Source organism: Taudactylus pleione, unplaced genomic scaffold, assembly GCF_031769625.1.
Source record: "Taudactylus pleione unplaced genomic scaffold, aTauple2 ptg000085l, whole genome shotgun sequence".
NCBI lineage: Eukaryota > Metazoa > Chordata > Amphibia > Anura > Myobatrachidae > Taudactylus > Taudactylus pleione.
The window spans coordinates 6,865,602-6,880,316 of NW_028284487.1; the positions used below are offsets into that span (position 1 = coordinate 6,865,602).

General features: G+C 39.8%; 1 protein-coding gene across 4 annotated transcripts in view; it reads left to right on the top strand.

Moving 5' to 3' along the window:
* Nucleotides 1-2,146: 2,146 nt before the first annotated feature.
* The window catches only part of BBS1 (Bardet-Biedl syndrome 1), a 37,662-nt gene continuing 25,093 nt past the window's right edge, over nt 2,147-14,715 (top strand). For 3 of the 4 annotated variants that reach the window (XM_088468337.1, XM_088468340.1, XM_088468336.1), the window contains exons 1-2: nt 2,147-2,325; nt 8,943-9,013. In XM_088468337.1, coding sequence (XP_088324463.1) covers nt 2,294-2,325; nt 8,943-9,013 — 103 coding nt within the window. In that variant the 5' untranslated portion in view covers nt 2,147-2,293. The remainder of the gene's footprint in view (nt 2,326-8,942; nt 9,014-14,715) is intronic. The other variant, XM_088468339.1, reaches the window with a different exon arrangement.

The following is a 14,715-nucleotide window of genomic DNA, read 5'->3' on the forward strand; positions in this document are numbered from 1 at the left end:
TGGAAGATGAGTAGATGAGGCTTTCTTGGATGGTGGCTACACCACTGGCCACTACAGCACCCAAGGATAAGTCGTGGTTTGCTGGTTGTATTTCTTTTTAGTACAAGCAAACAGGCAATAAAGCTACAGTATGTAAGGTGCACTGTAAAATAAAACTAATATAAAAAATGGATAGCATGCAACCCTCCCAAAAGGTAATGGGATAACTCATTCACTGATCCTGGATTGTTGTTCCTGCATTTACCTACCCTCCAACATGACCCGCTCCATTAGGTACAAAATGCTCTGCTCCTGGACTTCCCACCTAATGTTTGATTGCAGTCACCTGTGTTGCACTAGGTAATTGATGAGACAGGTGTTTCTACACAGGTGGTGGCAATCATAAATTAGGAGGGAAGTCCAGGAGCAGAGCATTTTGTACCTAATGGAACTGGTCATGTTGGAGGGTCCGTATTTATCCTCCATCCATCACTTTTCCGGGTGGCCAGGAGCGCCCCCCTATTTTTGAGGAGGCAAGTATGGGTAAGCTTCTGCAATCACCAGGGGTGGATTTTACCCCCATTAAATTCTGACACCCTCAGTGAGTCCATGCACTGGCTTCACATGCAGTAGCTCTCCCATTGGAAGCACTACCAGCTAATCATCACACACAGAACAGGCATTCCCGGGGGAAATGTATTCTCCCCCTGGGACTGCCAATCCAGGCTCCAATTAACAGAGCGAGCTCTTCCAATAGGACGCCCCTCCTCCACCTCGCTGTCAGCCCTACCCAGCTTCTAGTGGCTGTAGCTATTGCAATCCCTAGAAGCCGTTTGTGTGCATAAGTCTGTCCCAGCACCTGCCAGATCCATTATGCAGGTGCTGGGACTGTCTCCGAGTCTGGACTGCAGGACGGGCAGCGCCCCTCATCGAAGAGGGCAGGAGCCGCAGCTGGCAATCACCAACACTTTAAAAAACAAAGTGTGTACAGCGATATTACTACTCCTGAATATAACAGTGATTATTTCTATGAAGATCCTACATACAATGTTTCCTTGGGTACATTTCTGAATTGTGAGTGGTGGAGCCCCCCTATCTTCAACCATATTTAAAGTTAAAAGACTAACAAATTAGAGAGAACAGTTTCACCTGGCTAATATGTTACTGGTCTGGCGGGATTTTATACCATTATTATACACAGTGCAAAGATAAGAGCATAGTATAGTAGGAACACAGGGCCTGATTTAGAGCCGGACGCTATTTGCGCTCGCTCGTTCAGAAAAAGGGGCCGGATATTTAAATAGAGCACTCGCTCTTTGCTGTCTGTTGACGCCTCTATGTCTGAACGAGCGAACGAAACATGCGCTCACTATTTTTAAAAAAACGCCCCCTGGCCGCTCGCATCATACGTCATCTCCGCTATTTATTAGATTAATCGAGTACATCGAAAGGCATCTGAACTGCTCGCAGTGCTTGTGGTAGCATTTTCCTACCGCAATCATGCGAGCAGTTCAGGGTGAAAGACAACCAAGTGACATGGTCGATGACGCTGCTTTGTTAATTATGCACACCCTTAAAACGCCCGTTTTGACCGTTTGGCACGCCTGCGTTCGGATCTCCACTCCCCGTTTTCAAGCACCTTCCCCTGTTACCACCCACAAACGCCTCATTCTGTCACTCAAATTAGCAGGCATTCGCTATTTTGCGAGCACACAATTTCAGACCGCAATGACTGGTTCGTGCATGCGTATTACAACCCATACGCATGCGCAGTTGTGCGAACATCGCTCGGAGCGAACGAGCGGCTCTGAATCAGGCCCTTGATTTCCACAGAAAGTTGTGTCCCTGACAATGTTACCTAGTTCAGCACAGGTGACGGCAATCATACATTAGGTAGGAAGTCCAAGAGCACAGTGTTTTTTACCTAATGGAACAGCTCATGTTGGAGGGTAGGGGGTCTGTGTATGTATGTAACATACATATGTATAGCAGAAGATATTTTCCAACAAACTATGGTAAATATAATCAGACTGTAGAGGGTAAATACATTCCATTGTCAGATTCTTCCTTGTTAATAAAGATTCCGATTAGTTGGCGGAAAAAAAAGTCTACTCTCAGCTTTGTTGTTTCTGAGCGTCCAATCACAATACGGCAGTGGGCGGGTACACATAGGCTAGGGATCTGGAGGTTGCCGTGACAACAGGACAGCGGCCTATCCCTATCTCATTCGCTATATGTATTATTACAGCGTGATGTGAGTGATAAGCCGGAATCATAGGGAAATGCACCTGTAGAATATCACAGAGCCTGCACCATGTCCTCCGCATCAGACAGCGTCCGAGAGGGGTGAGCGGCCGCTCTGTATAGTCAGCGCAGTGTGTGACGTGTGCAGGGGGGGCATACAGTCCTCTCTATCCATGTAGTGTGCCCATCTCTGGCTGCTTAGTAGCTAAATGCAATAAGAACATTATAAGAGGATGGTATATATAACAATTAGGGTGGCTCAGGAACACAGAACACCTTGCACAGACTGATAGACATGCAGTACATCATGCATAATCATTTACATTGTAACAACTGTTATTTGAATTATTAGACCTATGTTACACTATAGATTGGGTATTTTAACTTGCTTGGAATATCTACTAAACTAACTGGGAAGTAAACCCGACAAGCAGTAGAAATCTGCACTGTACGTGATAAATGGTCATCTACCAACAAGCATCTGTCGTGCTCAAAATGTGTCCTATATTACCGATGCACAAGACTGTTTCAGCACTATACAGATAGCTGACATTGGCCCTCATTCAGAGCCGCTCGTTAGCGGCAGTACGCTCGTTCCGAGCGATGTTTGCACATCTGCGCATGCGTACGCGTTTTAGTACGCATGCGCGAACCAGTCAGTGCGGCCGAAAATCCTTTGTACGCTATATAGCGAGTGCCTGCTATTTTGAGTGACAGAATGAGGCGTATGTGGGTGGTAACAGGGGAAGGTGCTTGAAAATGGGGAGTGGAGATCCGAACGCAGGCGTGCTTAAAGGTCAAAACGGGCGTTTTATGGGTGTGTATATTTAAAACAGCAGCGTCATTGACCACGTCACTGGGTTATTTTATAGCCAGAACTGCACGCAAATTTGTGGTAGCAAACACCAACCACAAGAATAGCGAGCAGTTCATACGCTGGTCGATGTACTCGATTAATCTAATAAATAGCGGACATGACGTAGGATGCGAGCGGCCAGGGGGCGTTTTTAAGAAATAAACGAGCGTATGTTTTGCACGCTCGTTCAGACTTAGAGGCGGGAACAGACAGCAATGTGCGTACGGATCATTTGAATAGCCACCCCTTGTTTTTAAACGAACGACCGCAAATAGCGAACGGCTCTGAATGAGGGCCATTATCCATTACATGTATAATATTATATTGTGTGTGTGTGATAATCTAGTACAGATATCTGACATTATCCATTACATGTATAATATAATTAGTGTGTGTGTGTGTGTGTGTGTGTGTGTGTGTGTGTGTGTGTGTGTGTGTGATCTAGTACAGATATCTTGCATTATCCATTACATGTATAAATATAATTATATTGTGTGTATTATAATCTAGCACATATATCTGACATTATCCATTACATGTATAATATAATTATATTGTTGTGTGTGTTATAATCTACTACAGATATCTGACATTATCCATGACATGTATAATATAATTATAGTGTGTGTGATAATCTAGTACAGATATCTGACATTATCCATACATGTATAATATAATTATAGTGTGTGTGATAATCTAGTACAGATATCTGACATTATCCATACATGTATAATATAATTATAGTGTGTGTGATAATTTAGTACAGATATCTGACATTATCCATGACATGTATAATATAATTATAGTGTGTGTGATAATTTAGTACAGATATCTGACATTATCCATGACATGTATAATATAATTATAGTGTGTGTGATAATTTAGTACAGATATCTGACATTATCCATGACATGTATAATATAATTATAGTGTGTGTGTGATAATCTAGTACAGATATCTGACATTATCCATACATGTATAATATAATTATAGTGTGTGTGATAATCTAGTACAGATATCTGACATTATCCATGACATGTATAATATAATTATAGTGTGTGTATGTGATAATCTAGTACAGATAGCTGACATTATCTATTACATGTATAATATAATTATATTGTTGTGTGTTATAATCTAGTACAGATATCTTGCATTATCCATTACATGTATAAATGTAATTATATTGTTGTGTGTGTGTGATAATCTAGTACAGATATCTGACATTATCCATTACATGTATAATATAATTAGTGTGTGTGTGTGTGTGTGATAATCTAGTACAGATATCTTGCATTATCCATTACATGTATAAATATAATTATATTGTGTGTATTAAAATCTAGCACATATATCTGACATTATCCATTACATGTATAATATAATTATATTGTTGTGTGTGTTATAATCTACTACAGATATCTGACATTATCCATGACATGTATAATATAATTATAGTGTGTGTGTGATAATCTAGTACAGATATCTGACATTATCCATACATGTATAATATAATTATAGTGTGTGTGATAATCTAGTACAGATATCTGACATTATCCATACATGTATAATATAATTATAGTGTGTGTGATAATTTAGTACAGATATCTGACATTATCCATGACATGTATAATATAATTATAGTGTGTGTGATAATTTAGTACAGATATCTGACATTATCCATGACATGTATAATATAATTATAGTGTGTGTGATAATTTAGTACAGATATCTGACATTATCCATGACATGTATAATATAATTATAGTGTGTGTGATAATTTAGTACAGATATCTGACATTATCCATGACATGTATAATATAATTATAGTGTGTGTGATAATTTAGTACAGATATCTGACATTATCCATGACATGTATAATATAATTATAGTGTGTGTGTGATAATCTAGTACAGATATCTGACATTATCCATACATGTATAATATAATTATAGTGTGTGTGATAATCTAGTACAGATATCTGACATTATCCATGACATGTATAATATAATTATAGTGTGTGTATGTGATAATCTAGTACAGATATCTGACATTATCCATACATGTATAATATAATTATAGTGTGTGTGATAATCTAGTACAGATATCTGACATTATCCATGACATGTATAATATAATTATAGTGTGTGTGTGATAATCTAGTACAGATATCTGACATTATCCATACATGTATAATATAATTATAGTGTGTGTGATAATCTAGTACAGATATCTGACATTATCCATGACATGTATAATATAATTATAGTGTTTGTATGTGATAATCTAGTACAGATAGCTGACATTATCCATGACATGTATAATATAATTATAGTGTGTGTGTGATAATCTAGTACAGATATCTGACATTATCCATACATGTATAATATAATTATAGTGTGTGATAATCTAGTACAGATATCTGACATTATCCATGACATGTATAATATAATTATAGTGTGTGTATGTGATAATCTAGTACAGATATCTGACATTATCCATACATGTATAATATAATTATAGTGTGTGTGATAATCTAGTACAGATATCTGACATTATCCATGACATGTATAATATAATTATAGTGTGTGTGTGATAATCTAGTACAGATATCTGACATTATCCATACATGTATAATATAATTATAGTGTGTGTGATAATCTAGTACAGATATCTGACATTATCCATGACATGTATAATATAATTATAGTGTGTGTATGTGATAATCTAGTACAGATATCTGACATTATCCATGACATGTATAATATAATTATAGTGTGTGTGTGATAATCTAGTACAGATATCTGACATTATCCATACATGTATAATATAATTATAGTGTGTGTGATAATCTAGTACAGATATCTGACATTATCCATGACATGTATAATATAATTATAGTGTGTGTATGTGATAATCTAGTACAGATATCTGACATTATCCATACATGTATAATATAATTATAGTGTGTGTGATAATCTAGTACAGATATCTGACATTATCCATGACATGTATAATATAATTATAGTGTGTGTGTGATAATCTAGTACAGATATCTGACATTATCCATACATGTATAATATAATTATAGTGTGTGTGATAATCTAGTACAGATATCTGACATTATCCATGACATGTATAATATAATTATAGTGTGTGTATGTGATAATCTAGTACAGATATCTGACATTATCCATGACATGTATAATATAATTATAGTGTGTGTGTGATAATCTAGTACAGATATCTGACATTATCCATACATGTATAATATAATTATAGTGTGTGTGATAATCTAGTACAGATATCTGACATTATCCATGACATGTATAATATAATTATAGTGTGTGTATGTGATAATCTAGTACAGATAGCTGACATTATCCATGACATGTATAATATAATTATAGTGTGTGTGTGATAATCTAGTACAGATATCTGACATTATCCATGACATGTATAATATAATTATAGTGTGTGTATGTGATAATCTAGTACAGATATCTGACATTATCCATGACATGTATAATATAATTATAGTGTGTGTATGTGATAATCTAGTACAGATATCTGACATTATCCATACATGTATAATATAATTATAGTGTGTGTGATAATCTAGTACAGATATCTGACATTATCCATGACATGTATAATATAATTATAGTGTGTGTATGTGATAATCTAGTACAGATATCTGACATTATCCATACATGTATAATATAATTATAGTGTGTGTGATAATCTAGTACAGATATCTGACATTATCCATGACATGTATAATATAATTATAGTGTGTGTGTGATAATCTAGTACAGATATCTGACATTATCCATACATGTATAATATAATTATAGTGTGTGTGATAATCTAGTACAGATATCTGACATTATCCATGACATGTATAATATAATTATAGTGTGTGTATGTGATAATCTAGTACAGATATCTGACATTATCCATGACATGTATAATATAATTATAGTGTGTGTGTGATAATCTAGTACAGATATCTGACATTATCCATACATGTATAATATAATTATAGTGTGTGTGATAATCTAGTACAGATATCTGACATTATCCATGACATGTATAATATAATTATAGTGTGTGTATGTGATAATCTAGTACAGATAGCTGACATTATCCATGACATGTATAATATAATTATAGTGTGTGTGTGATAATCTAGTACAGATATCTGACATTATCCATACATGTATAATATAATTATAGTGTGTGATAATCTAGTACAGATATCTGACATTATCCATGACATGTATAATATAATTATAGTGTGTGTGTGATAATCTAGTACAGATATCTGACATTATCCATACATGTATAATATAATTATAGTGTGTGTGATAATCTAGTACAGATATCTGACATTATCCATGACATGTATAATATAATTATAGTGTGTGTATGTGATAATCTAGTACAGATATCTGACATTATCCATACATGTATAATATAATTATAGTGTGTGTGATAATCTAGTACAGATATCTGACATTATCCATGACATGTATAATATAATTATAGTGTGTGTGTGATAATCTAGTACAGATATCTGACATTATCCATACATGTATAATATAATTATAGTGTGTGTGATAATCTAGTACAGATATCTGACATTATCCATGACATGTATAATATAATTATAGTGTGTGTATGTGATAATCTAGTACAGATATCTGACATTATCCATGACATGTATAATATAATTATAGTGTGTGTGTGATAATCTAGTACAGATATCTGACATTATCCATACATGTATAATATAATTATAGTGTGTGTGATAATCTAGTACAGATATCTGACATTATCCATGACATGTATAATATAATTATAGTGTGTGTATGTGATAATCTAGTACAGATATCTGACATTATCCATACATGTATAATATAATTATAGTGTGTGTGATAATCTAGTACAGATATCTGACATTATCCATGACATGTATAATATAATTATAGTGTGTGTATGTGATAATCTAGTACAGATAGCTGACATTATCTATTACATGTATAATATAATTATATTGTTGTGTGTTATAATCTAGTACAGATATCTTGCATTATCCATTACATGTATAAATGTAATTATATTGTTGTGTGTGTGTTATAATCTAGCACATATATCTGACATTATCCATTACATGTATAATATAATTATATTGTTGTGTGTGTTATAATCTAGTACAGATATCTGACATTATCCATGACATGTATAATATAATTTTAGTGTGTGTATGTGATAATCTAGTACAGATAGCTGACATTATCCATGACATGTATAATATAATTATAGTGTGTGTGATAATCTAGTACAGGTATCTGACATTATCCATACATGTATAATATAATTATAGTGTGTGTGATAATTTAGTACAGATATCTGACATTATCCATGACATGTATAATATAATTATAGTGTGTGTGATAATCTAGTACAGATATCTGACATTATCCATTACATGTATATATAATTATAGTGTGTGTGTGTGTGTGATAATCTAGTACAGATATCTGACATTATCCATGACATGTATAATATCATTATAGTGTGTGATAATCTAGTACAGATATCTGACATTATCCATGACATGTATAATATAATTAGTGTGTGTGATAATCTAGTACAGATATCTGACATTATCCATGACATGTATAATATAATTATAGTGTGTGTGATAATCTAGTACAGATATCTGACATTATCCATGACATGTATAACATAATTATAGTGTGTGTGATCATCTGTTTTATTTTTTATCATATTGAAGTATTGATGGGAAAGATTGCATGACAGTGTTTGACATTATGACTTATGTCTCTTTACTTAGAGAAACCTCAAAATGGTTGGATGCTCATTATGATCCTGTCGCAGGTCTAAATACAGCCTCCTCCTGCATTGGTAAGTACAGTACAGCACACCAAAGGAAAATGATTATTGCAACAATATAGACCAGTATAGGGAATGGATTAAATAGTTTGGAAAATACGTCTAAAATCTGCACTTTAGTAAATATACCCCTAACAGGGCCGGCGCTAGGTGTCTCTGCACCCATCGCCATCCCGTGCTTCCCTTCCGCCCACTCCTTCCCTATGTCTTCTCCTGACCATAATATTATACCTGCAGCAGGTGGGTGGACAGCGGGGGTTTTCTTCAGCCGGACCCTTTGCCCCTGTGTGGCCGCACTGACAAAACGTGTCAGGAGCCGGGCCTGACCCCTAAGCCTCAACCCAAAGAACAACCAGCCAGTGATGTTTTGGTTAAAAACATGGACCAAGATAGGCTGGCGGATTTTTATAGTGTAAGGGATATATATGCGATGTTGGTGGCCCGGAGGTGTCGGTGTCCCAACCATTTCTCCAGCACTTTGCGGCTGTCACTTATAATTGAATTGCATCCGCCCCCTCATTTAGAATGTTTTTTTTTTTTTTTTAAGAATATGGCCATGAATTCAGCCTAATACAGTATTCTCCTCAACCAGATCCGGAGATCAAAACCAGATCTCCCTCCAATCCAACTAACAACATCTGGGATTAGGTGGGACAAGATATTTGAAACAGATTTGTATCTGATCATTTGTATCCACTAAAAGTCGCTATGAAATTTGTGCGACCTGAAATTGTGACACCTTGTTGATCCCCGATCTTATTTTAGGATTTTGTGAGATCAAATAGGGGAGCAACTCCATATTACTGTAAATAGACGAACCTCATAAACTGGCCACTTAGTGTATAAGGAGTAATTATGGAATAAATAGGCCTAAAGCACATGGACCAACTAATACCTCTTTTACTCCAAAAACCAGGGTCCGACCTGGGTTTTCAGACATGGGTCCAACCCAAGTCAGACACCGCTTACACAGCACCATCGATCTGGGTTATTCTCAGGTCAGCCCTGTTCACCCTGAGCCTGGGTCTGCCCTGCTAAACTTGTGAAGTCATAAAAACTGGCAGGTGACTTCTCCACAACCACCAATCAGCTCATTTTAGGCATGACCCAGGTCGGATAACCTGGGTTGCGCCGTTTACACTGCATCATTACCCAGGTCCATCCTGGGTCCGACCCTGGTAGCTACCTGGGTTGGATTGCCTGGTCACCTGACATGGGTTATTTTTCAGGGACCCTTTTACACTGAGCTGTGACCCGGGTAGACCCTGCAATAACCCAGGTTTGTGCTCTGGTGTAAAAGGGGTATAAGATGCACAGGATTTGCGCTATATACTAGCAGCAAAATGTGAGTTGAAAATGCTAGAGATTCACTGATGGAAAACTGTTTATAGGGAGCAATTTGCAAACAAGGACACTTTAAAATGTCCCTTAATAAAGAATAACATTTGAAACACAACTAAATACAAAGGCGAGAACGGTATATTGAGAAAAAGAATGTAAATGCATACAATAACCTGATGACCTATGCTGCCTTCCAATCTCAGATAATATTATCTTGTTTAAATATAATGTCCTTGATATAGCTCAATCTATCGGTTCTCTATAATGTACTTGTTAAGCTCTTTAATTTCCTCCTTAATAATTTATAGCCTATTCCACAATGTAATATCCCTTCCCTGAATTTCTTCTAGTTTTTTATATATAAATGAGTATTATGCCCTCCTATAGAGTGCCAGAATGACCTCCTACTTCCTGCAGCTAATATTCCTCCCAAGTACTTATCATGGACAATAGACAGGACTATGGCAGACTGATTACTGCTGTAAGTTCACAATGTTTTGGGAAGCAGTTCCGTGGATTGATTGTAAGAGGTTGAACCAAGATTGTCATTTGTTTGATACCTCCTCATGGTGTAAGAAGATTTCCAGGGATTATGATAAACTGATTAAAAAGGTTGTTTGTTACAGAGGGCCGTCAGTCTCCTGGGAGGCAGGTCCTCTCTATGCTTCTGTTGTCGTCTTGCTATGAAATTGCCACACTTGCCGGTTTCTTCTCCTCTGATGAGAGAGAGTTACAGACCTCCCTGATGTACTATTACTTTACATGCTGTAAACAGTGTGCTTTCAGGTGATTGATTGAGATATATATATATATATATATATCTCAATCTCAATCAATCAATCAATTTCAGACTTAATATAAGGGCACAACTGTGCCATTATTTTATAATATATGGAGAAACTATATACATAGGGTACGTAGCATATATACATTGTTTCTACTTCAGGGTCCATAGGGGGTCCACAGGGTTGACCTTGGGGGTATAGCTGGATCTGGATCCATGGGCACCACGCAGTTAAAGCTTTAGCTGCTCCCAGGATGCACTTGGGTCCGTCCTCCTCTATACCCCGCCCCCGGCCACAGCACCTCAGTTTGAGTTGGTGCCCGGCCGGAGTCGGGTCACCTGCGCAGGGGGGCTGCAGGAGCAGCTCCCAAAAGCTTTCTATTTTTATTTAAAAAAAAAAAAAAAAGAGCCTGTTAGCTTTTTATTTTAAAACAGAGGCTCTAGTGTGGCAGCGACGGGCTGTCTATGCAGACGCCCACGCTGCCGCTCTCCTTCCCCGCTGGCGCCGCAACGCCAGTACTGCACTGGGGATCGCGGCGGGAGGCCAGAGTCCGTACTAGCCAGACTCTGGGTCCCTCCCTGGACTGCTGCCGGAGTCGCCGGGGACAAGGTAAGCCGCGAGTCGCCGATTAGCGGCGGCTCGCGGGTTTTGCCTGCAGATGCAGTCCTTTGCCCCCGGTCCTAGGGGACAGACCGGGGGCCGCTAGCGGTGGCGGCGGGCTCCCCCTCTGAGGAGGAATAACCCGTGGGACCACTAGACCACCAGGGATATATGGCAAGCGGGATGCCGGCAAGCCCTGGGGTTAATATGCTAGCCAGGGGAGGAAGCCTTCCCTGTTTAGCGGCTCCTCCCCTCAGCTCAGCGCGCCTTTCAGCACGGAGTCTGGCGTCGCTGAGCTGCAGCTACTCGGCCACTCCTCCTCTGAGGTCTCCAGCGGCCATTTTCTCACAGTGGCAGCGCAGATCTTCAGGGAGCACGCGGACCGGTCCCCCTGTGTACCTCTCCCCTGATTAAGGACAGCGTACACAGCACTATAGCCCTCCCAGACACTGAATCTGGGCAGGTTGATTGTAGTGGAAAGGTGCAGTGAGTATATCTTCCTGCATGGTATGTGACTTTTGCTAGTGCTGCCTGTCTGTGCTTATTTTCCGCTTACTGTCAGCTTATACCTATCCCTTTACTTCTCCTACAAGCCCTACAGGTGTGTGGGGGAGGGGCGTTTCTACTGACCTCACTTATATAGATCACGTATTTGTGAGGTCCGTCACATACAGTTGTGTGCTACACAGTGCCGTATTGTGGGCTGTTGTTTAGCACACCGGTGAGTGCATTTTCTTCTGCCCTGTTGCCAGATATATTTTTTGACTATATAATATATTCTGTCATGTCAGACGAGGAGGTTGAGCGCTCAGTGGCTCCGGTGTTGGCCTCCTGCGGACGCTGTTCTGCAGGAGTAGATAGGGAGGATTTGTCACAGGATGGCCTGTGTAGTCGATGCCAGGTGGCTCCTGGCCCATCCAGACCTTCTCTGGCGCAGGAACCACCGTGGGCGATGTTTTCTCAAGTGCTGGTGTCTATTGCGGACCGTCTGTCGGTCCCGACTGCTCTCCCTACTAGGTCGTTGCCCCAGCCGACCATCCCCCATTCCCCGGGTGTCCCGCAGTTATTGCGGAGTCCTCCTGGGTCTCAGTCGGTGGGTCCCTATGCGGGACAGAACAAGTTCACCTACCCCTGAAAAAGTCCCCACATGGGAAGAAACGCGTTGGGACAATACTGATTGATATGCTATTGACCTTATTCCAGACTATATGCAGTACATGTTCTGATTACCTCAGTGTAATGTTATTTTACTATCTGACACCGATTGATGCCCTATTGGGCTAGGTGCAGATTAATAAATTAGTTTTTACCCCTCATCCATATATCCAGTGATCTGTCCGCACACATTGGCTAGCACTTCTTGCCCTTTACACCCATCACCTCTCACTACGCGGAAGGAGGTACACCTGGTGGACCAGCAGAAGTACGTCGGGACCCAGGTGGAGTGGCTGTTATCCAGGACAGAGACCATTTGGAGAAGGGGAGGTTACACCTACCGCGCACACGCCCACCATTACTCTAAGAACTTCAAAAATAACTATCACAACAATTTCACATTAACTTTGTATATACACAGATGAAAATTCCGCCCAAAGTTTTTGCCCACCAGTAAACACCACCAGGACTGCTGTTTTTTAAGAACTACCACCCAACAGCTTCCTTGAGGTGGATTACACCAGGACATTCCATATAAAGTCCCAAAATTTGGGGAGCTCTCAAATCAAACATAGACATTAAAAAAACACGTACAACCCACTCACGTTTTACAACAGATATATCCCACAAACACCCCGTAATTTAGTAACAACACATGACACAATAAGCACCTCAGAGCGCAGACACCATATCGTATTATTAGCATTAATCTATTTAAGAAGGTGGGGTTACCTTCTTGGTGTTCAGCAGCTAGAGGTACTACTCTATAGCGCGAAACCCATAACTATTTTTATCTATCCCTATGCGGGGTTGCCTATGTATATACAGGCTTCCCCTGTGCCGCAGCAGCCTGTGGTACCTTTTCAGGCCCCTATGGTGACTCCTCCACCCTGGGTGGATGTGCTCTCCAACTCCGTGCAAAATTTGGCGGCCGCTTCCTCGGCTTTTCAGTCAATGTTGCAGACTGACATGCCTTCTAGGATTTCAAAACGCCCACTCATGACACGGGCTGCTCAGGTATCGGACTCAGAGGGTTCCTCAGATGATGGGGAGGTCCCTGATGACACTGACTCGGACGCCTCGGTCCAGGAAATGGATACCAAGTCGTCCATTAATGTGCGAGCACTAGTTAGGGCGGTGCGAGCTATTCTTCTTATAGAGGATGAGGCACCGGTTCCTAAGTCGAAGTTTCCTAGTTTCAAAAAAACTAAGGTGGCTTCTGCGGTGTTTCCCCTGTCGGATCAGTTGACGGATCATATGGCGGTAGCTTGGCAGGCGCCCAGTAAGAGATTCCTTCCTCAGAAGCGGTTGGCTTCGAATTACCCCTTCCCTGAGGCACATTGTAAAAAATGGGAAACTCCACCGGCGGTGGATTCCCATGTCACCCGTTTAACTCGGGGCGCCACCTTACCATTACCGTCGATATCCTCGCTAAAGGATCCCACGGACAGGAAAGTTGAGACTTGCTTAAAGTCTATTTACTCCCTCTCCGGGGCGGTGGCCCGACCGTCCATGGCCATCTCCTGGGTGGCCAAGGCCATTGAGGGGTGGGCCAATGCATTGGAAGATACCTTCCCGGACGACGCTCCGGATGTCCAGCGGGCGTTGTTGGGACAAATGAGGGACGCTGCTTCTTACATTGGAGAAGCTTCTTTAGATGCTAGTCTGCTGACCTCGAGGGTATCGGCTGCAGCGGTGTCTGCCCGCCGATCCTTATGGTTGCGGTCCTGGAGAGCGGACTCTGATTCAAAGAAAGGTCTGGAGACCTTACCTTTCAATGGGGAATTACTATTTGGTCCGGACTTGGACAAAATAGTGGACACCCTGGCTAAA